Source organism: Semicossyphus pulcher, unplaced genomic scaffold (genome assembly GCF_022749685.1).
Source record: "Semicossyphus pulcher isolate SPU_LCO1_2020_fin unplaced genomic scaffold, fSemPul1.0.p SCAF_6, whole genome shotgun sequence".
Taxonomy (NCBI): Eukaryota; Metazoa; Chordata; class Actinopteri; order Labriformes; family Labridae; genus Semicossyphus; species Semicossyphus pulcher.
In genome coordinates, this window is record NW_027211737.1 from 2,927,858 (window position 1) to 2,952,845 (window position 24,988).

Sequence of the window (24,988 nt, forward strand, 5' to 3'; positions counted from 1 at the left end):
CATGCTATAAATAAGCCTTTGGGGAAGGGAGGGAGGGGGGCAGAGACAGAGTGACTTACATTGAGTAGCTAACAATGAATTCGATTCATTGCCTCGGTTTGGCTGCAGTACTGAAGGACAAAAAAATGAACCTTTGGTTAATAGGAACTTCTCTTATTTCCTCAGCCTGCGCCACCAGCTAGAAACCTCATGGAAACAGTGGGCTACATTCAGAGCAGCCTCAGACACATGGAAAGGATACTGAATATCTGACATGCCATGTCGCAGCCTAGCTACTGATAGTCACGGGTAAAACTTTAACTCCTTGCTATTCTTTTAAGTGGTCAGCTCACTCAAAGATAAAACAATTCTCACTTACGTCCAGTGACATGTAGCAGTCTAGAGGATGTTTTTATCTGGCCCAGATTTTGAGATATTTAAATATGACATTCAGGGCGACTTGAGTGAGTCGCAGAAGAGCCTTGACTGAGATCAGCGACCATGAGGTACAGGAGTACAGGAGTAGTCAATGTCTAGATACAAAAAGGCACCTGGTTCTTTCACTACCCTGCTGGCTAGCATCTCCACCGGAGGCTACCACATCCGTATTATTAAAATTCTGATGATGTTTAATGTATGTTAGTTACATTTTATTGATCAGGTTTTTAAAGTTTTTATTACATGGAGGCAGAACTCCATACAAGTCTAAAATCACATCAGTGTGATCTTTATCATACATGTCATTTCCCAACTATACTAAAGATAATAGTGCAGCTTTCCAGAGATGATACTGTGGATACACACTATAAATAGTTCTCATGGGGACTACATTTTTAATAGAAACAAGTTCCAACATTTTTGGTATATCTTTAACTATCTGCATCTTTACCACTTGAGGTAAGTGGGAAAAGAGGGTTTTGTACTCTACTGGATCGACCTTTCACAGTCAGATGTACTAACCTGAGTGTTAAGCATCTGAAAGATTTTTGTTTAATAGTGGAATAAATGCCAAACTGATAACTATAAACCTCCAGAAATTTGTACCCAAAAAGTCCTCAGTCTTTCACTGTTTCCTCCCAGACATTAGGGAGATGATAAAATCAAACGTGGCACGACTGCTTGATCAAAAACTTTTTTGCTTTTAAAGATGGAAGGTGTGTTTTTACAGTGCTGACCTGTGGGGGCTGAGATGGAGGTGGGTGCACTGGTCCTGCGGCCCCTCTCAGCGGTGATGCTGATGGTGTACAGCATGCCAGGTGTGAGGCTCCTGAGGGTGTGAGACTCAGAGCTGCCTGGGACCACGTCCTCGTCCCTGTGGCCGTCAGCTGATACATAAACCAATCTGTAGGAGTCCAGTTTGGCTAGCGGGCGCTTCCACTCCAGCATCATAGTGGTCTCTGTCACCTCGGCAACAGTCAGGTCCTTGGGAGCATCCAGGGCTAATAGGAGTGGTAGAGGAGAACAGGGGGGTTACCTATAGGACATGATGAAGTGTCTGCAGCATTAAAAAAAGATCCAGCTAACGCTTTATGAAACGGATCATGGATTTAAAAAAAGAAAATAATTGAGGAAGAATAAATATATTTTATCTGTATGTTATATAATATGTAGTTATTAATTTTATGAATATTTAGTAGTCTATTTTTATCTTTTCATTATTTTAATTGTTTCATTCACTGGTTTATTCTTACTAATCTCATTTGTTTTTATCCCTTCCCTTATCCTCACGCTGTTGCTGTTACTTTCAGCTGTCAGTTAACTGCCTTCAGGGTGGTCCTCCTATGTCTCTTTATATTCCACATTTATTTTTAATTGTTTTACAGATGTTTGCTTTGTTTTAGCATTTCTTTGAGTCCTTAAGGCAGAGACTGACTCTATTAATAATTAAGAATGTAATTATTATAGGATTAGAGATGTGGGTTTTGTCTCCATAGCCACATCAATAAAACAAATTATTTCACATAATTGAAAAAAGATAATGGGTGAAATATGAAGACTTGCAGTGACGCAGATGGAGGATGTGACAAACATTTATTGAAAGGCACAGATATAATGTGATTGTGTAGCTACAGTTTCAGTGAAAGCATCTTACCAGTCACTGCGTTGGTGGTCGTGGGCAGACTCTCCCGCTCATCCTTCACCGCCGTCACGCCCATCCCATACTCTGTACCGGGTCTGAGGCCTACATAACACAGCAAAATAAAAACACTGTGATACAGAAATTAAAAGCAATGTCATGTTCTGTGTGTCACCAAATGAACGATGGGGAGGCTCTGTAGTCAAGTGGCCAGCTGTTTCTGCTAATGGCTCCAGTGCCTGTGGCACACATGAAAACACTCTCATGTGGCTTGATTGCACAATAGATTGCAGCCTAATTGCATTTCATGGTAAGCCTGTGCTCACTGTGTGTTGTATTTCCATTGATGGCTCTATAGGGCCCTTGTCGTGGAGCAGAAACACTACTTGCTATGATACAGCAGGCTCTGGAGGCCCTTTGGTCTCTACAATTAAGCCCTCTCTCGGCCTGATCGCCTCTAATTCCTTTATTAACTCCCACAGAGGTCATCACACACAGAGTCTTGCAGCATGAAATTACACCTAATGCCCAGGAAACTCATTATCAATAAAATCACGAGCGTGAAGGCAATTACAGATAATAACTGTGTGAAAGAAGTGCTGAGGTGTGTGTGGAGCGGAGGGGGACGTCGGCTGAATGGACACAGTGCTTTATTTCCATGGGATGGGCCCCCCAAGGACAAAGAATTGGTCCAGACAAAGACACTATGAGGACGTTTTTTAGAAGCTTTTTTTTTCATGGTGTCTAATCCTGCCATGCTGCAGTACACAGTGCAGAAACAAACAGAAAAAAACACATCCGCCTCAAAGCATGGCTTTATAATGTCAGCGGTGCAGATAGATGAAACGCACCCGCTTTTTCCGTTTAAACAAGATCTCACAGTGAAACAAGCGGCAGTGTTATTCCATTTAAAGTCTGAATGCCAAACCCCCCTGGGTGGTTTTCTAATAAAGTGGGCCTTTTGTAGACGGGCAAACATTTCACGACACTAAACAAAGGCAGCCCATTTTGGAAATGAGCAGGCTGAGTATAACACTGACCATTTAAGCACAACAAACACTTGCCCGCAGAATTAGGAGAATAAACACTTCACACTGTATTTTTTTTCCCACAGACGCTTTTCAGCTGTGTCATTTGGATGCAGAGTGGTAATGTGCTGATGTGAACCAGGGCAGACAAAAGAGTGAAAACACTGAGCATGTCTGCTGTGAAGCAGCTAATGGTTTTGCCCTAGCAAGATGTAGCTGTTTTTAACTGTAGCTGTGATCAGCACTAGTCTTGGACTAATTGCTCTGGCGTAGCGAGTCGGTTATAGTTAAACATTATCAGAGAGGTTTCTAATATTTTCACCTCCCTATTGACCACATGAGGGGTCCGAATATTAGAAATACCTGTATGTAATATACAGTTTAATACAACACCACCGTTAATTATTACCAACTTTTAAATATTGTCAACAAAAATGACAATGACCTCTCAATGTCAATGAAACTGAGTGAACTCCATCTGCTAATGAAAACAATGACAAATGGTTGAAATCTTGGGAAATTTAGTAGGTGGACCTTGAATTAAGGTGGACCTTATTGAATTTAGTCAATAGAATGGGATTTGGCTGTTTAATACAACAAAACAAATCATTGAAGGGTCATTCGGAGACGGGTTGGTAAAGTTTACAGCTTATCATGCTGTTGTTTGTCCATTGCTCTGTTTTTAGCATCACAGCTTAAAAAGACAAAAGTGCAGAGATGTGACTTAAATGATCAAACTGACTCTGTGATTCAAGCTGTCCACTTTTACTGGGGTAGCTCTCCTATGAATGGGGCAAAAACCAGGGCCAAGTTTGTATCTTTCACGCTGACATTAGTTATTTTAACCTGTGTGGACGTGTGTGTGTGTGTGTGTGTGTGTGTGTGTGTGTGTGTGTGTGTGTGTGTGTGTGTGTGTGTGTGTGCGTGTGTGTGTCTGTGTGTGTGTGTTGTACCTGTGAGCTTGGCCTGGGTGCTGTCCTTGGGTCCTGGGGGAAAGAGCAGCTCTCCATGATCGCCTCCAGACAGAGGGCCGTATTTTATGCGGTAGTTGTCCACCTGAGCTCGGCTGTTCTTCCACTCCAGGGTGATGCTCTCATCTGTCAGCTCCACCGTCTGCAGGTCTGTGGGTGCGTCCAGGTCTGAAACACAGGATTTTACACGTAACCTTTAACTAGTTGAGATTTAAATGTAAATTGAAATCCCCAAACCTCAGTAGTTCTTTTTAAAAAAAACAAGATTGGGGATTTTCCTCATTATTCTATCCTTGGGAGGACATTCTTTAAAGAACGCACACATTCAGGATATCCTCCCTCATAAACATATAGCCATATGTAAAGTGTGTGTGGTCCAGTCCCCTGCAGCTGACACACAGCTCGTTAAACCCAGCTATAATACTCAGTTAATGGTTGGGACTGTTTGTTTATTTGGGAAGAGGGCTGTAATATTTCATGTAAAAATTCAGGTAGATCTAATGTTTGGCCTGAAAGCAGAATGAAATTACCTGTGAGGAAAGACTCATAGACGGGAGCGCTGGTCTGCTCTCCCCTCCGAGCAGTGAGAGACACCTCATACTGGGTGTCGGGGTTGAGGCCTCCAAGGTGGTACTGGGTGTCAGTGGACGACAGCTCCACTGTGTTACGATCAACGGGGTTAGAGCTGGGCCCATAGGCGACGCTGACCCCATCCACCTCAGCCACAGGCTGGAACCAGGTCACCAGTGCTGTGGTGTCCGTCACATCACGCACATCCACCTGGCTGGGGGCGTCGATCACTGCAGAGGTAAGGGGTGACATAGCCTGTTATGCTAATGCAAATTTGATGACGTATGGTAAAAATGAACTTGTTTAAGCAGCTGGGTTGAAAGTCATTCTGCATTTTGTAGTATTTGAACTGAAAGTGTCTCAGCAGGTGTTAAGATGCACTGTTGTTGCTGCTATTGTGAGTCACCTATGATGATCTTGTATATTCACAGAACTCATAAAAAATGAAGAACAATTAAAGGATTGGTTCTTTTTATGCTGTCTTTATTTGCTGAGACAATGGCCTTCATATCGCAGGTCGTCACATTCCGCTACTTTGTTGTGCCCCTCAGTGTCTCATAGACAACAGAAGCAGAGGTAGTGTCTGTTTAGCATCTTGTTCAGTGTCTTTTTCAAGGTCTGTTTTCTTCCTTCCTAACAGCTGGTTAAAGGGAAACACCTGTTTGGTTAATTCTAGGCACAAACTCTACTTTGTTAAGTTTAGGAAATACATCATGGTGTGGGTTACAATCTGCTATTCTCTCTTTCAAAAGTGAAGCCATTGTGAATGCCTGAAACCAGCATTCCTTCTAATGGCTAGCAGGAGGGAACTGCACTGGTTGCAAAAAAGAATCCAGTTGATGATAACGCAGTATATGGTTTTTTGTATTGGTAGCTATGATTAAAAAGTTGCTACCACGGCAACCCTCAACCAAGATAGAGGCGACAATGAGTATCCAGCCTGTTGTCCAAATAGGGTCACTTCTGGTTCCCAAAAGTCAAAACGACCAAAATGCACAACTTCAGCCTTCAAAATGTGAGTTCACAAACCACTGAATAACATCCCGAGTGGCTTCTCCTGATTTCTGACGGCCACAGCAGTTGCTCTATGTGTCTAGCATTGCTGTAGAAGCCTGGTGCCTCTGACGCAGACACTACACAGTTCCTTGTGTGTCTATGTAAAACACTGAGGGATGGACAAAGCATTGGTATTTGGCAACTTGGGAATCAGAACAGGCTGGCCTCAAGCTCCTCTGAGATAAAAAGCAGATGTTTATCCATCCATCTATACTGCTTATCATGTTCAGGGTTGCTGGGGGGGCTGGAGCCTATCCCAGCTGCCATTGGGCGAGAGGCGGGGTACATCCTGGACTCAACGCCAGTCAACCACAGGACTGACACACAGAGACAACCTTTCAACCTCACATTCACACCCACAGGCAATTTTAGAGTCACCAATGAACCTAATGAGCAATGACTGTGGGAGGAAGCCGGAGTACCCGGAGGAAACCACAAATGCATAGGGAGAACATGCAAACTCCACACAGCAAGGAAGTCCTATGTCCAAACTGTGATTCAAACTAGGAGCTGTAAGACAATGTGAGTTTATAATGCATACAGGTGCTGAATTGTGATAGCCCTCTTGCCTGTATAAGGGTATTCCAACTATTTAAAGATCAAATCCCTGGACCATGAAGGGTGCCTTTTTACCAACACTTAAATGGATTTGTCACATGCAAGCAACTTCAGGGAAAGTCAACCCTCTGTGCAGTGCTGATAAAATGCAAAATCTGCATTTGAGCTTTACTCAGATTTGTCTTCTGGGGAGGCTGAGAGAGTCTATGGGTCATTGCCTCCAACACATGGAGGGTTCGGTTGGAGGGGGAGGAGGAAGGGGAGAGATGAGAGAGGAGGGCCCTGCTTCACACAATTAGCCCCTCAGCGTGCAAATCCCACACAACGATTTCACAAGCAGGTGTAATGGGAGAAATGAAGGGAGCCTGAGTGACACAGCGAACTCTAAACCTCATAATCCAAGTGCTACTGACACGTGGGCAAACGTGTGTAATCACAAGTGTATCCACAACAGTGGATGAAAGAAACATTTATCCCCTTTGACCTTTTGACCTTTCTTGCATTATGGGGTGTGTTTGAAATACATCCATTAGGAATTTTAGACAAAAACTTACAGAAAATAATTCAAATAAAGAATATACTGCCCAACTTTTCCATCTTTGTCAGATGTAAAATGGCTTTTTTCCATAATAATAATAATAATAATAATAACAATAAGCTCTACGCTTTGTTTGTATTTTACCAGCCTGCTCTTACTGATGTGTGAGTACAATAATAGGGAGGCTGTGATAGTGCGGACATTGCTGTGCCTGTTGAATCTGCTTTGTTAAACAGAATCTAGGGGTAACTGCTCGCACAGTGTGAGTTAAGGTTTAGGTTTCAGCCGAGGGAGCCAACCACTGAGGCAAGTATGTTAACCTGCCACAGAAATGACTGGCTTAGAATTCACCCCTGTTTCTCTTGTCATATTGATCCCCAGCTCCTAGTTCTTCAGTGTTACCAGCCATTGGCCTTTATAGCCTGATGAAGATATATAGATATCTCATAACCTGCCAATAGGGCTGGAAAGTCATATCTCTTTTTACTACCCTCGCTAAATCACAACAATGCAATGAAATTTAATGAGCTAATCACTCAGGGTTGACAAGTCTGGCTGTTTTCAGTACTCTGTGGGGGGCTGTGAGATGGATTACCCTGATATAAAGAAACCAATGAACCTACCCAATGTGTGAAGGTGTTTACCTGCTTTTACATTCAACTTTAATACCTCTACGTGACAATTTCTTCCACAAAACCCCCCAAAAAACACCTTCACTTTCAATCTGCAGTGCCGTGTCAGAGTGGTAAAAAGGACATGATTCTCCTTCAGATATGTTTCCATTGCAATGGTTAGGTTGATTTCCAAGGTGGAGAATTCAATCTCTTAATAAACTGTTTATCTTTATTTTTAGGATTGGTAGTCAACTCTCATTGCTTTTTCAGGATCCATCAGTCAGGATATATTATTCTATAATATACATAATATCTATATTATTTCTAATCATAAAAGTTCTAAAACTGGGGCGTTCACATCAACCGATGCAACGCAACGCAGATGACCACTCCATAGCAACGACGCCATGACATACCCCACTACTTCTGCGTTAATATGTTAGAATTAGGCCCAGGTTACATGAATTATCTGGCTGGATTTCTGTTATCGTTATAAAAAGAAGTGGATGACAGTGACAGTGACATGCTCACACTGTTAGCTGTAACACTGATTAATAAACGTCAAAGACAGAGAGTTTGGAGAAAGAGGATTTGGAGCCATCTTTGGCTACTGCAGCGCCAGAGACAGGGTGCCTACACCAACTTATGCTGTTTCCTGATTGGCTGAAGTGAAACAGGTAAATCATTCAGTTCTAAAACTGCAATTGGAGATTTGACAAGTCAAATCTTCTACAACGCTCTGCAACTAACCAGTACACTCTGCTGCAATTTTCTCTGCACAAAACTGTTTTGTTGCGTTGCGAAACATTGATCCAAACTGGGCGTAAGACTAAACCAACTAGCCTCCTCGCTGCACACAGGTTAACACTGCCATGCAGGTAAAAACAAATTCAAAACATGAGTTTTGGGCAAACAAACAGGCAGAGAGAGACGGGAAGGGGGACTAGAGGTGTTGATGTTTGTGTGAAAAAAAGAGGACTGAATGGAGCAGAATAAAAGATTTGGGCGAGAATAAACTACAGTTACAACAGTGAAACAAGAAATAATGTTATGAACACTGAATTAGACTACTCTCAACTGCTTCTCAAAAGAGTTATTGATATGTGCAATTCTTTTTGATTAATTTATCCCAAAGCCTGTCATCAATTTGATCACTTCAGGGCCCTAATAAATATGCAGAATCTTGTTAATTTTTTTATAATTAAAGCAGGTAAGTTAAGGATTAAAATAACCCAAGTCTGGTTAGCACTTCAATATAAAGCTAGCTGGGAGGCATAGCACGTTTGTCTCTGTTTGTCTTTTGTTGTTTCTAAATCATTGGTTGTTGTTTTGTGTTTTATGTATTTCTTAGTGCTTTTAAATGCTTTTATTTTACTGTGTTTTTAAATGTATATATTTATTTTAACGTTTGAATTTTACTTATTTACTGTTTTTATCTGTTGTGCAGCACTTTGGTTACCTTGTTGTTTTTAAAATGTGCTATGTAAATAAAGTGGATTGGATTGGATTGTTCATGCAACTATAATTTACAGGTGATCAACGTTGTGAAATGGTGGTTATTTCAAGGCAATAAAACAACTTGGTTCAGGAATGAAAAACTGCTTTGTTAGATTAAAAGAAAACATGATTTGGTTTTAAATAAATATTTACTTATGTAGCTGAGAATCATATGGTACGTAACTCTTGTAACTAACATAACTAATGTATGTGGGTAGTTAAATTAACTTGCTGATGTTCTTAGAAGACTGTTAAACCAGAATCTCTTGGATAAAATTCCCGTGGTTTATCCATCCAGCCCCCCTCCCCAAACACCTGACCTTATCATCAAAACAATAAGCTACAGGACAGCATTAAGATATGACTCCAAAGGGCGAGCAAGATCGTCATATATTGACCAAGCGCCAGTATTCGCTGAGTTAGGCGTGAGAAGCTCGGGGAGACCAGCAGTCAAAAACTCAACATTTATTTACGATGTTGTTGATTCCATTCACTTTTTGTTTCACAACCATCACTGACTACTTCAATAAGAATCTACTGCATTTTGTGGCATGAGGCAACAGGGCACAGTTGATACATACTGTATATATGTGTCTGTGGTTTAATCATGCAGTTGAAGGTTAAGTAAGTATACGTTCAGCCAGTTGGAAAGAAACCATTGCAGTAAGTCTGAAACAAAAGAATGGTAAGCCAGTTAGCAGCGTGAATGCGTAAACTTACTTGTGACAACGCTCTTGGAGGCAGGCCTTCCAAGCTTGTTGTTCTTTACCACCTGCAGTTTGACCTCGTACTCCTGGCCAGGGCCAAGGCCTGACTGCTCAAAGGTGGTCTCTGGACGGCCGAGGGAGTTCAGAATCTCACCATCCTCCTCTTTCTGCCAACACCAAAAAAACACCAGTCATCAACCACTACAAAGACTAGCCCTGGCATCATGTGTGGAGTGGGAGGAAAAGAAACAGTCAAATCATACATAATGGCGCTCTGGGTGGCGTTTGGACGCAAGAGTTGACAGCGGGTTCAGTTTAATAGAGTGAGACTTTGAGCTGAACCCAGTAGCACAGTTTGAAAGAGTTTCTATGAGCACTCAAAAAAGAAAAATAAATAGAGTAACATTGGCTCTGTGCTGTATTGTCACTGGAGCTGTTGGGACTTGCTAACAGCTGAAACTGCTGTGTTTTTGCATTCTGGCTTGGCCGCACGTTTTTCCACAGAATACTCAACCTGATCCTCGTGTATCCACATTAAGCAATTACTGGATTCAAGCAGGGGGTCTGCAGCAGGTCGTTTGTGGTTTTTACCAAAGGAAAATGTTGATAATGATAGAGGCTCTAGAGTTCAACCAACTCCTGAATACAAAAGCTCTAAAAACATATTTAGAGCAGGACTCACCGTGTTCCTGAAGATGAGGTTCCAGCCATCAAAGGCAATGTCCAACGGGTCCCACTGCACCTCCACGGATGTCTCCCGCACTGATTTGAACTTGAGTCCCTCAGGCTCAGGCAGATCTGGGAGGGCACAGAATAAACCTCTAACTAAGTTACATCTAGATTTATGCACTGTGTTTTGTAAGCCATTGAAGAGAGGATAGACATACGTGTAGCCACCCTGGCACTGACAGGTACACTCCTCTTGTTGTTAAGTACAGCATAAACTTGGATCATGTACTCCACGCCAGGCTCAAGCTCCTTAATAGTAGCCATCTTTTGGTCCCCAGGCACCTGCATGTCCAGCTCCAGACCTCCAGGGGCAGTGGGCATGTAGGTGATCAGATACTCGGTCACACGCATCTCATTCTCCCAGGACAGGTCTACCGTCTCTGGATTGACCTCCACCACTGTTAGATCCTTTGGTGGCGAGACTGTGGAGAGACACTGAAAATCAGTCATTTGCAGCACTGTACGGTTGTACTGTCTGGTGAGAAATGTCTCACTGGGTATTGAATTGACTTGCTAAAAATTTTTACACCAAGTAATTGATAAGATAACAGATGACGCCTGTAGATATTCTATGGAAAAGGTTACTTTATCTTAACTCTTGTTTTGCATATGTGAATGTCACAATGCTTTTGTTGTTATCTTACACAGGTAATTACATTTCTATATGTTTATCCTGGTTCCATGCTTTGCATGATTCACAGTTAATATATGAATAAATTTAAAAAATAATATATATACAGTATATACAGTTAAAATGTTGAGAAAATTATGTGATATGAAGATTGCATTCTTTGCCTTTTTCACTGATTCAGATCGCCTTGCACCTATGTGAATTGTGAATCAATGCACAGCTTCTAGTGTTTCTTAAATGCCACTTTTTGGAGCTGTGACTTTTGGAGCACCCGTAGCTCATACAAGAAAAAGACAAAGCATGGAATTAAATCCTGTAGACTGTAGTTCATGAACAGCACATTTTCTAAGAAGGAATTCTATTACAACTCTGCAATGGAACTGTAGAAATGTGCATCGTGTTCATGAATTCTTTCTTACCTCTGGAGCAGTCCTCCCCAATGAAGCCCTCGTCACAAACACACACCCCGTTTTCACAGCGTCCCTGGTTCTGGCAGTCATCTGGGCAGGTCAGTGTGGAGCAGTCCGGCCCAGTGAAACCTTCATAACACACACAGTTGCCATCGACGCAGTAACCTCTATCAAGACAGTTCTTGGGACATGTCTTCTCACTGCAGTCCTCACCAGTGAAACCCTTATGACATACACACTGTCCATTCACACAGTGACCGCGGTCCAAGCAGTCATTGGGGCAGGTCAACTCTCCACAGTCTTTCCCAGTGAAGCCAACAAAGCACACGCACTTGCCATCCACGCACTCTCCACGTCCCATGCAGTCTTTTGGACAGGTCTTGATGCTGCAGTCCTCTCCAGCATAGCCTTTGTTGCATATGCACTTTCCGTTAACACAGCGTCCACGATCTTGGCAGTTGTTTGGGCAAGAGAGCTCGCTGCAGTCTTCACCTTGGTATCCTACGTCGCATACACATTCTCCGTTTATGCACTGGCCCCTGTTACTGCAGTTGTCAGGGCATGAGACAATGGAGCAATCTTCACTCTCAAATCCTGGATCACAGATGCACTTTCCATTGAAGCAATGGCCTCTCTCATTGCAGTTCTTGGGACAGGTGAGCTTCGAGCAATCCTCTCCACTGTAGCCGGTCTGGCAAACACACTGGCCATTCACACACATGCCACGGTTGTTACAGTTGCCGGGACAGGTGATCTCTCCACAGTCTTCTCCAGTGAAGCCCTCTTCACAGTAACAGGTTCCATTGATGCAGCGTCCACGGTCATAGCAGTCGTTTGGACAGATGAGTTCCGAGCAGTCGAAACCTGTCCAAGGCTCATCACAAACACACTCATCATCCACGCAGCGTCCGCGGCCCAGGCAGTTGTTGAGGCAGTTGGTCTGGGCGCAGTCCTCACCAATGAAGCCATCCTCACAGAGGCAAGAACCATCGACACAGTGGCCATAGTCACCGCAGTCCAGTAGGCAGAGCTCGACAACGCAATCATCCCCACCAAAGCCCTCAAAGCACTCGCATTTGCCATCCACACAGCGGCCCTGATCCTGGCAGTCATTGGGACACTCAGGTTCAGTGCAGTTAGGGCCCTTCCATCCAGGCTCACAAACGCAGCTGCAGGTGTCTGTGCTCCAATTCCCACGGCCATTACAGTAGGGCTTTGTGGACACTTCACCTGAGAGAAGGAATGAAAGGAAAAAGGAGTTATTCCAAAGTGATCAGAGATCATTCAGTAAAACAGGCTGTACACAATATACACAAAAAAATACTCATCTCATGTCTCAGAGCTACATTTACTGTTTGCCTTTACAATAGAATAACTTTTCCATAGCATCATGCACATTAAGGTTGCCAGTGGCATGCACGTATGACTTGACAACCCATAAATACTAACTAAAAATGTATGACAGGAAGCAAACAATAAGCACACTTTAACATTTTGAAAAATATAATGAGGATAACATCAGTGATTGCATTTAAAGGTTCAACTCTGGCACTAATGTAAATACAGCCAGTTTGTGGTTAGTGGGATAAAAGATATATTGCTATGTTTTTATATGGAACATCGCCAGAGGCAGCTTTAAAAGTTGTGTTCCTTTTTCTCTTACATGAAATCTGTATTCATGACCTTTCTACTATCAAACACAGTTTGCTGAAGGCACTTTAAAAATCGATTCCAACTGAGTTTACTACATGCATTGTAAATTGTAAACACACTGCCATTGTAACACAGTCAACAGCATATAGTCCAATGCATAAAGGAGTAAAATATGTAGACTTACCTGTAACTGGAGCCCCACAGCAGCCAGACCCACTGCTGCACTGCTCCCTCAGACTAGACAGCTCCGACTCCAGCATCTCCAGCCTGTTCAGGATGTCCTTGATGTCTGGCAGCTGGTTGTCGCAGCCGCATGCCTGCTTCGGGATACTGATGCGGTGTGTGAAAACAATTTGATTCTCGCCATCCTCCGTGTGCTCCATGTGTTCAGTGTTCTGCATGTCCATCGGAGCACTCTTGTGTTTGAGCTCGGTGCCTCCAGGGGAGTCGAGGTCAACGGAACAGAGGGATGTGGAGGGCACGTTGATGTTGTAGACGTGGTTGAACACTACCGGCTGGTCTGGGTTGGGCAGGGTGAGGTTCTCCTGGGTTTTCTTGGGCATTAGAGCCTCTCTACGGTGGCGGATTATCTTCTTAACCAGGCCTGCGTTGGACAGCTCGAGGAGCAGGACCACAGTCAGGCAGCTGAAGAGCAAGCCTTTCATCCACATGATGACACGCTGGCACTGCCGTTTCTGACGAGGTAGCAGATTAAAGTTTTTTCAGGTGTCAAATAGGGGTTCTTGTTTTTAGTCCTAGAGGGAATTAAAGTAACCAAACAAAAGGGAAAATTAGGAATTAGGAAGTTACATCTCAGACACATAACTTTGTCTCACATTGTTTTTTTACTTTAAATACACACAACATAAAGCAATCCACACTCAATTCTGTTGGATGTTCACACTTTCCTATTTATCTTGCCATTCGGGATAGATTTATCAGCATAATCACGCCACACACACATATATATCCACAATAGGGACTGAAATATTATAGCATCCCACTTCAAAGCAATTCACTTTTTTTCTGGTGCCCCTAACAAAAGACCACTTCCAACGCTGTGGCTGCCTCACTCCCATTTCAGCCCTTCTCTCAGTGGAGAGGACACACACGTCAGATTCCGATCAGGACCAAGAGCAGCTATTACTGCAAGAGCAGCATACAACCTTGGGGATCTAAAGCTTTCTGTTTCTAACCACATTGTGACAGGTTGCCACAAACAGCCCCAGCAACACCTGCATGCTGGACCTCCTCTGTTTTCTCTGCAGTCCAGACCACAGGCCAAGCTGAGGGATTAATACCGGTGTATGGTTAGACCATCTGTAGGCTCGCTGTAAAGCACGTAGGTCTGCACAAACTTGCCACAAACGGGCAAGTCAGCATTCCCAGACTGCTCTCCTTACAGCCACTGTTTTGTTTTTTTATTGCTATAACATGATTCTTATAGCGTTTATTTATTGTTTTTTACCAAACGCTTGACATGATGGTTTTCAAAGGTCTGCAAGGAAAATGTGCTGACGTTGTTGCAACCTTAAAACCTAATGTTTGTGTTTGTGCTTTGCTCAATATTAAATGTTATTTCCCCAGTAGTGGACTGATTCTTAAAGTAATTTTTTATCTAATAGGTTTTAGTTATTTATATGCTGACAGATAATAAGAGACAGAGTGAAACTGTTGGCCTATCAGAATTGGAGCCAAAAGAGCCATAAGAATTGTGGCGTATTTTAGCATCTGGCTAACTCTGAGTTTATTTAATCTGACTTCTTACCTCACCTTTTCAGAGGTGCTGACACCAATCATTTCCCACTTCTTATAAAACCACTGTGTGCCTTGGCTGCTCTTAAGGTTAATATTAGCAGTTAGCAGCCAACAAAAATGTCTGAATAAGCAGACGTGAAAATCCATGACTGCAGGCACACATAGTGTATTCCATCTCTGTGGTGGAATATGTATGAAGGGGTTTAATCTTCTCTGCTACACCTGACTTAGTCCCACTGATGTGGATGTAGTAAAAACACAGGGCATCTTTGCTGGCCGTTTTCATGAGTGCAGGAACAGCGAGGCTGCCAGTCAGCAGGTAATATTCCAGGAAGAGGTGCTTGGTCTCCTCATCCTGGCCTGACGTGTGATTAGGCAAGCTGACAGATGAGCTCAGCTTGGAGGGATCCCACAGCTTCACATCACCCCCCACCACCACCACCCCCAAGCCCTCCCCAGCCCCCTGATTAGACAGGCAGGGATGAGCGCCTTCATGATGGGTAGACTGTAAAAGTGCTAATGTAACTTGCTGATGGGAGTGCTGAGGATCTGGGCCCTCAGGGGTCCAACCACCCCCTCCCCACACACGCACACCATTACAGTCACACTGCTGTGCCCAAGCATCACAAACTAGGGATTAAATCAACAAAATAGCCAGAAAATTGCTTTGAGGTGCTGCTAAGGTTTTAGTTCTGGGCGGATGGTTGGCTTTCTCACTTTGAAGGCTGGCTGCTCTCCACATGGACCTCTGAGCGAGGCAACCCTGAGAGACCAAAGCAGGCTTTGTGTGAGAATCTGTGGCTCTGGCAAAACTAGTCTTTATTCAGAAATAGACGAAGAGAAGAAACGAAAGAGTGTTGGAGAACAAATCTGATTAGAATGATCTCTTCTCAACTGCAATCTACTATTCTTAATTTGAAGCATAATAATCCTAATATGTGAATCTGAGTGTGACCCTGAGAAACAGAGCTGATCCATCTGTTTGGACTTCCTTCATGAGCACCCTGTGGCCCTGGCTCTTAGCTAATAGAGCTGGTAGCTGGCACTTTAGACAAGGGCTTGATACAATCTGACTGCTGCTGCTTTGTTACTTCCTCACTTGGTTTTGGTCAATAGTTAGCTTCTCAAACAGCAACAAAGCTTATTGCATGCCTTGTTGTTGAATGTGAGGTGAATTTTACTCATGCTGGCAAACACACATTTGGTGCAACTGGTCTAAATTACCCTGTTGTGCTTCTTGAGTGCTAGGGGAACACTTGAAGTTTTATACCTCACACAGAAGAGAGCCCAAAGCGCTTTCAAGTTCCATTTGAGGATCATTTCAAAAGTGATTAGGTCTCTCTCTATAAGGAATGTTAAATTAATTTGATGATATTTTTGCTGTAGGATTAAAGGGAAGTGGTGTGCCAATGATACAACCAAACCTAAACCGTAACCTTGATCTCAACCAGCCCTAAATTACCAAGAGATTATGTGGCTTTATAACAAGGCAATCACAGCATTTTAACTTTTCAACTAGAGTCTCAGCGTAAAAACATAAACCTCGTGGAGTATGAAGTAAACAAAGTTAGCTTAGGCCCAATGGCCCATGGCCAAATGGACAAAGCAGGTGTAGCAGACAACACCTGGGCACCACTTACACTAGCTCTGTTGGTATTTTGGTTGCAAAAATCCAAAATGATTTTGTGCTATTGATAATCTGTCTAAAGCCTTACATCTGAGACCCAGTGTTAACCAAACCAGCTATGCTATCATTTCTGTAGTGAAGAAAGTCTCACTGCACAAGGATTTATCATCAGCAGATCCATGTACATGAAATGCAAGTCAGTGGTTTGCACAAATCTTCCAAACAGGCCAAATGTCATGCTCCTCTCATCCGTGTGTGTGTAGGCCAGAAGACACAGTGAAGTCCAACGAATGTAAAATCCACAGAAGAGCCTCTTTACATAACTCTTCTCATACAGCCCTGACTTTCACATTAGTGTAATGTGAAAAACATTGCATCTCAAACCAGCTGAGGCAGCTGTACTCCCCCTGCACACACACACACACACACACACACACACACACACACACAGTTCTTGCAAGAATGTGCAAGAAAGTGTTTTTCACCGTGTCACTAGCTCATTTCTTCAGTTCTGTGTTGTACAAGTCTAGAATGTTAAAACTATAATAGTCCAGTAAGTACAAACCCTCATAAGCTACTAAACACCCCAAACCCAACATGGCATGCAAAGATCTATCTTGTCATATTGCTCCATCACTTAGCATTGATCTTATTTCCATTTGACGTAGCTGTTTTAGTGGAAATAAATGAATCCCAATGATTACTTAAGCAGTGTTCCTTTCCGCCTCCTTCCTCTCATCTTTCAGACACACGATTTACTTTCAGTTGGTTGAGAGATTGATGAGCAGACTCTCTGTCTGGGGAGGATTGTAGGCATCATACGCAGAAGTCTGGGTTTCTTTTAAAGTCAGCCAGGGCCACAGGCCGACAAACTTAATCGTCACTGTAGTTCACCTTTGCTGAGACTACCATATGGCAGGTCCAAGATAAATGAGAAAGAAAAACTCTTACTCTGCAGGCAGCCCGTAGTGGTTATCTGTGTAGCTGTTCTGAAGAGAAAAAGCAATTTGTTTTGGCACAAAGTGTTATCAGTCTGTACAACAGCATTGTGTGGTGGGTTATTTAAAGCACACCAACATGGAAGCACAGTGAATGGTTTTTATGTAGGAAAAAGAATAATTAGCCAGCTATCAGTGGATAATCGCAGCAGTGTGAACAGACAACGCAGCATCCGTCTGATACCTCGACAACAAACAAACTGAATAATGAAGCAGCGTGCCCCAGTTGGTGTGTCGAAGCTGTAAATATTCAATGACAACAACTACAACTCAAGTCCCAGGACTGTATGTTAAACAGGTTTGATAGGATGCACATGCTTTCTTTTCATTTCTGAAGAATTTATCAAGCTTGCCTAGTTTTGTAGGTCACCCATGACAAAAACTCAGCTTGCCTTCTTTGATACAGATTCCAAATGTGGGTCGCTGGTATAAGGACTCAATGTAGGGTTATTGTCTGGGGCTCTTTTCACCTTGAGACATTGTCAAACTGTAACAAGAAAAGAATGATCAGGAGATAGGCCCCAGTAATGGACACTCACTGACATGTCAAGAACCATGACAGAGACTGATTTTTTAAATCCTACACAGAATCAAGAAATCCACGAGAAATGAAATCTGCTGATGAACATAGTCATCACAAACAACCTGCCTGCAAGGAGAATGAAACCTTCCACATATGTCCCGAGCCAGAGCAGGTGAGTATTGATTTGGTTCCTGTATCTCCACCAAGGTCATAGCCAGTGAGATAGCGAGTTGCTGAGGACAGCACTATGGTTGTGAGTTATCATCATCAAACACAGAAATGAATTTCCAGGAAGAGGCATAGCTTGAGTTGACTGCTCACCGTGCGATCAATGGTTCAGTTGTTGCTGCTTTCAGAAAAAGGTTTTTCAAGTTTTATCACCTCACGCTCTGGAGGACACATGCCATCTTTCTGCCTTTTATGAGCGATGCAGCCATTTGCTGTTGTGCTGAACTAAACACAACCCCTACAGCAGAAACATAAATAAACTGCCCGCTTAATAGCTAAGGAGATTTAGAAAACAATACTAAGAGGCTATCTGTTTCGACTCTTTAATGTGAGGGAAATGACTGAGCAGGTAACGCAAGGCTGAGTGCAGGATTTGGTTCAGATACAGCTGTGATGTGTTCAGGTCATGACATTTAAGCAGCTAATTGGGGAAAGACTAGCCTCCTCTCAGCCTGCTCCTCTGGAAAATCTTCCAGCGTCTCTGACAGATGGATTTTTCTGAGATGCGTTGGGTTCAGCAGGTCAGTGCTCGCTTCACAGAACAACATGAATGATATCAGATATGATCTGAGCTCAAACATCTCTCATTTCATAATGGAACCAACTTCATGTGTTCTTTGTAAAATCTGTTTTAATATAAACCCATGCAGTCTGTCTCCCTTACACTTTTCAAATAATGCAGCTCGGATAATGGTCCAACGCTTCTAAATATCATGTTGTAGGTAGCGCAAGAGCATCACTTCTGGACACTGTTGTCCACTGGCTGGTTGTTTGCAATGTGAAAGCCCTGGACAATGTCGACATCTTTTAAGACATTGATTCTTCTTCATCCATTTGTATATAACAAATCAAATGATTGTGTGTAATGTGAAAAGGTCACTCAATGTGACACCAGACTCTGCAGGTTCACCAGAGCGCTACGAAGGCTTTGAGCCTCTTTCACCTTGTTGTTTTGATTTTGCCGTTTTATGTTGCACAGCCCTGCTGTTTTTCAGCATTCAGAATTTGATGCATAACAGTTAATCCTCAATAAACAAACATTTTGCTTATGAACTATGTTCTGAATTATTAGTTTCAGTGATCCTTTAATACAACGTGATATGCAACTTCTAACTTATAACACACTTAGAGTAAGATTGATGATAAAGTATCCCTTAAGGTGTGGCTACCTGTGATTGACAAGTCAACGTCACAGTGACTACACAATAAAGATAGAGCTGTAATGATCAAAAGACTGTCTAACATTAAAAGTGTACCTTCAGCTTACTATACGCTAACTATGCAGTTCCTCTCAGCTCCAGCATTTTGGTTTCTCTCAGTGAATTGAAGTTCATTCTTACAACAGTCAACCTCATTGCCAGTAGCATTAGCTGTTTTCAGTGAGAATGCTCTGAGAAACCCACTGTACACTACCATCGTCAATCATTACAAAGACAAAGCAGACTAGCTGGAGATGCAACTGGACATATAGCTTCCAAAAATGGGCTTACTTTGGCCAGGTGACCACCAATCCATCTGCAAATGTCTATTGGCTGTGTAAATAGGCACCTGTTTGCACATTTAAAACTGAATAGTTAAGTTGATAAAGATTCTGCTTAAAGGCTCAAAAACATTTGAAGAATAGCATCTTTCTATCCCTCTTCCCAACAAAGAAATCTGACTGAAGGCACTGATGTGAAATCATTAAAGCACATGAATAGTTTCACTTTAACACTGTCTCAGTGTTTTCCAATGGTTGAAAATTAAATAGTAATTTGACTTGCTAAACAGAAATGAAATGGGGGAATGTGCAGTTTTTTTGATGGATGAAAAGAAGACTGGTTTCATCAATCCAAGTCTGCGCTCATTGGCTCTCTGCTGTGACCCCATTGGATCAGATGACACAGATAGCGGAGGAGTGGTGGGGGTTAGTGTGTTCATGGCTGATAAGGCAGACGGGGAGGCTGGATCTGAGATACCAGCAGAAGCACTTATCTAGATACTCGGAGAAAACGCTCTACCGAGGCTGAGCTGTATCACGCTTGCAGAACCGCCAGAGTGATTTGGAGCCAGAGTTGACGTGTCTGACTGATACTGCCCCAAAAAGTCTATTTCTTCTACCAAAACCAATTTCCGACTTTGACACTGAGATACGGAGAAAATGAATGTTGAGTGAAAGAGGTCAATTGTACAGCAGACAGTCGTATCTCAATTTAGTTTCTACTGCATTGTGATTTGACTCGCGGCTTGCTGTGACGCCCATAAATATTCTTTATGGCTCTTCCCCTGCGCCTCCTCTATCTAGTGCTGCTGTTCTCGTAGGGTCCAGATGGAGAGGTTGGATGCTAGTCATTGTTCATGAGCTTCTTAACATGCTGGGTGCTGGTGACCCACTGTTTATTAGCCTAACCCCAGGGTGGCGTGGTGGCTCCTAAGCCCCGTGCGCTGCCTTTACTGCACATCCACCTGCTGTTTTGTCCAGACACTTGTGATAAAGTAGCACATCGTCTACCTACTTCCTCAGCTTTCACGTTGCCCTGCAATTACTATAAAATTATGGCTTGTAACTGGCAGCTGCCTGTGTCACAATGCTACACAGAGGTATTGATGTCGATTTCAGAGACTCGTCTAAACTTACCGTGTAACTAACACCTTACCTGTCAGGTAGTCAGCTGAGAGGTGAGTGCACAATTTCCTTGAAGGCTAAATAGAGGTTTTGGCTGGCTTATTTTGCATGATGTCCCTTTCAGTGAGCTTTTCAAACTAGTAATCGCATACACTGTGAACCAGACCTGTCGTAGATTTGTCAGAAAGCAAGAATCAGAGGGAAAGTTCTACCAGTGAATACAGTTAGTGACTGAGAACTCTTGTTTGGTTTTCATTTGTTTTTCTTTGTAACATTGGTGAAAGAGGTTTTTTTAAGTCCCAAAAAATGCTGAGTGAATGCGCAAGAACTTTAGCAAGGCCTTTAAAGGAGTGCATATTTCAGCACTTTACACTGGAGGTTGATTGGTTACTTCCATTCAAACAGGATTTTTTTTCTCTCCCCTAGACATAGAAGCATGTTGGCTGTGGTACCCGGACATCTGTTTGTCCTTGTCTGTGATGAAAGCCTGAAGCGTGTTGCGTGTCCAAATTGGGAGTGCCTTCCATTCAGACACTTGTATGAGCCTAATGACCCCCGGCCCCGGTGGCGGCTCTTCATTGGCTTCCCTGTTTTTAACCATTTTCACCAATTTAAATTGTCTGTCCCTCTCAAAAGGGCCCCTATCTTGTTCCAAGAACATTATGGCTCATGCATTCCAATGTGCGAGGTCACTGGTGGAGGCAAAGTGTCAGAGCAAAGAGTCTACCACATGTGCTCATCTATTGGATGCCTCCAACGGAGGGCCAGGCAACACAAAGGCATCCCGGATCCCACAGCTCCAAGACTTCCACTCCTTTTTCTTTGCACATTAGCATCTGAGGAACATTAAAAACCATCTGGGATGCTTAAAACACAGGATTTCTTTAAGGGGAGGTCTGTGGTGATGACTCATCTGAGTGGGACAGAGAAACTGTGGTGACTACTAGTTTAATTACTGTTGCAGGTCACAAATGAAATTATAGGACAAATTGAAATATTGACCTGCTGTTGTCGTGAGACCAAAAGTCAGGGGATCCGCAGAGTCAGTAGGATTCCTTATCTCTGTACAAAAAGGTTTTGATATCTGAACCTAAATCAAAGATGACTTATTTACTGTTGGACCAATATAACTGTAATGCTGCTCTCCTGCTATGTGTCTTTAGGTTTACTACATTCAATGTATTGAAAACCATCTGGACCACAGGTGGTCATAGGCACTGAGCAGCACAGCCCAGGTAAAATGATCAAAATGTGTACTCATAAATTTGATCAGATCTGGCTACTTTTTCTGGAATACCATAATGTCAAAAGCTAGCAAGACATTTCACCAGAAACCAGCGACAATACTTAAGAAGAGACAAAGGCGAGAGCAGAAGAGGAGGCAGCAATGGGAGTTCTGATCAACCTGAATTAAAGATGACATTCATTTAGTCCAACCAAAACATCTTTCCTGAATCTTGCCCAGTGTGGGTCATCTTGAAAACCCACGATTACTGTTTGCTCTCAATCACCAGTGGAGGAGCTAAGTGGGGTTAAAGACAGTCACCCTCTCAGAGAGCTTTGTAGGGCACGGAGCGCTGGGGCCAACAGCTGTCCAAACAAAGGCCCGTTTCCCACTCATCGTTATGCCGAGTGTCACTGTCAGTGTCTACTCGTCTGCGTAGCCAAAGCATCATGAAATATTAATACACCAAGCCTGCACTGCCACCTACGATCAGATATCATGCCTGTCAAGCAGGAGTAGTCAGTATATGTGAGAAGATGCTCATGTTGAACATGTTCATGTATCATTAAGTTGTGAAAATAAATTAAAATCAGCCAAAAAAATCTTCATAAACAAATTTCAGATGAGGCTTCAGTGATGCTGAATTCACAGCTACTAAAACACAGCCTGCCTCCTTCATTGTGTCAGCACCTCCTCGTCATACAAAATTACCATCCAGCAGACGCTGCCCTGGTATCCTGTGGGTCTCCTCCATCACAGCCCACCCTATAACTTCACACACACACACACACACACACACACACACACACACACACACACACACACACACACACACACACACACACTTCTTTCTACCGCTCTCCCTCTCTTGCTAAGATGTACATAGGGCTTCTGTTGTCATGAGGTTATGATTTTCCTCAAACAGCTCCAGGGGTATTCAGTGTAATAAATCCCGCTTTGCTCTGCCTTAAAGAACAGCAAACTTACATTTAAGAGGTTTCAGTGGAGAATCCCACCGTGGTCTCGAACAGAGACTTGGTGAGAAAACAATTTGAGGCTGAAAAAATGCATCCTTTCTCAATTTAATATACTTAAGGTTATTATATTTCACATACTTGGTACGGTATGACCAGTAGTATGTTGGCTTATGATAATGCCGAAAATATGCACAATGACAAATGAAAGCTATTGGCAGCACTCCAAAAATGATATCTGCTTTAAAACACCTGTATCAGTGAATAACACTTATTTACTAATCCATCAAACACCCCCTCCTTCATATTCTCTTTCTGCAATCTCTGTGTGGCACACAACTGACAACAAAGTGACCCAAAGAAAGGAGATTGGGAAGGACACGGAGATGAACAGTCACTGAGGGTGTGCACAAGTCTGTATGTGTGTGTCAGTGAGGCTGCTAGTTTACAGGCGGCAGTGTGTAGGCTGGAGAGGAACCAACCAGCAGCATCTAATGCAGAGCAGCTGTCTGTCTCCTGGGTTACACAAGCCTACTGTCTGCTGGCAACCATAAAGTGTACAGCTGGACCTACTCCGGCAAGCAGCACACACACATACATATACGGACACACACACACACACACACACACACACACACAACCCATCTCTCCTCTGCTATCCCATCAGATGAAAACTCAGCATCAATCCTAATGCAACAAGAATAATTCAGTAGCTCATCACAGACTTCCATCTCTGCACACATTACTTTTTTTCCTGCTCTGACAATAAATAGAAAACAGCCAGCAAGAGGGAAAACTTTCACAGTAAAACATAATTGGCATCCAGGTGCATGCAGTAAAGAGCCAAATTACACCGGTCTCCTACGCTTGTAAAACATGAGGATGAATTACAAACGCTGCTTTGATGAATGGAAACGATCGTTTCATTGCATCCGCCACTGAAGGTGAGAAAAAAGCATGCAGCTCGGTCACAGACAGGAAACAGTCTGTTGATTAATTGATTTAATAATCAATTAATAATTAGCTTTATTCATCAAACAAAAATGTTAAATGTTAGTTGCTTTTAGCTTTTTAAGTGGCGCTACTTGCAGGTTTTCTTCTGTGTCTATCATTGTAAACTGAATATTTTGGGTTTTTGGTCAATTTGAAGACGTCTCTCTCAGCTCTTTCTTCATTTGTAGCCTAAACAATTAATGATTGACAGATATTTCTTAATGAATGTGATCCTTAGTTACAGCCCTACAGTGCATTTCATAAAAATTCTTAAACAGAAAATATAAAAACTTTTATTATAAACTCATATAAAAGTGGAAAAGAGAGAATGTGCTAGAAGCTATTAAGTTGTTGAGCTCTTCAATTCAATCGTCACGTATTATCTTAATTGGATAAAGCAATCATCTCTTTCATTCGGCTGCCATTCACACACAACGGCTCCATGCAGGTAAAGAAAGTGACTTACCTCACACACAAAGCTCACAGCCTTCCCACTGATTAGAAAATTGAACCAGGAGCAGTGTTGAAGAGAGCCTCGTCAGCCAGCCCTGACAAATGTTCTCACCAGTCTGTATCTCTCAGAGCGCTGACAGCTCTGTCATCTTCCCTCTCCTCCCTGTTCTCTTAGAGTGTTTACTCGAGTCTACCTAGAGAGCCGGCTGATGTTGTGCAGCCAGTGAGGAGAGAGAGAGAGTGAGGAGAGTGAGGAGAGAGAGGAAGAGACAGAGAGGGTGAGACTGAGGGTGGTAGAGAGACGAAGAGCAGCAGAGAGAGGGGAGAGGGGGAGAGTGAGTGAAAGAGAGAATTCCCTTTCTCTTAAACAGTAGACCCTCTGCGGTCAGACTCCACTCCCACCTACTGCTCTCTTAAATGCCCCCCACCCATTCACCCTCTCCACAGCATTGTAACTGAAAGGGAAGGAGCTGAAACGGGACGCCTCAAGGCTGGAAAGAGAGAGGGTGACTGAGAGAAAGAGAGTAGGAAGGGAAAGGGGGGGGGGGTCTTGATGGAGGGGGGTTGTTGGACCATTAGCAGCAAA

General features: G+C 43.0%; 1 protein-coding gene across 1 annotated transcript in view; it reads right to left on the bottom strand.

Annotated features, from left to right (window-relative positions):
* tncb (tenascin Cb) overlaps positions 1–24,585 on the bottom strand; it is a 44,256-nt gene extending 19,671 nt beyond the window's left edge. The window contains exons 1-10 of the mRNA XM_069682810.1: positions 24,416–24,585; positions 13,203–13,773; positions 11,375–12,595; positions 10,483–10,746; positions 10,278–10,393; positions 9,609–9,762; positions 4,586–4,855; positions 4,038–4,223; positions 2,072–2,161; positions 1,155–1,418 (exon numbers count right to left, since the gene is read on the bottom strand). Of these exons, the coding sequence (XP_069538911.1) occupies positions 1,155–1,418; positions 2,072–2,161; positions 4,038–4,223; positions 4,586–4,855; positions 9,609–9,762; positions 10,278–10,393; positions 10,483–10,746; positions 11,375–12,595; positions 13,203–13,689 (3,052 nt within the window). The 5' untranslated portion in view covers positions 13,690–13,773; positions 24,416–24,585. The remainder of the gene's footprint in view (positions 1–1,154; positions 1,419–2,071; positions 2,162–4,037; positions 4,224–4,585; positions 4,856–9,608; positions 9,763–10,277; positions 10,394–10,482; positions 10,747–11,374; positions 12,596–13,202; positions 13,774–24,415) is intronic.
* Positions 24,586–24,988: the final 403 nt, after the last annotated feature.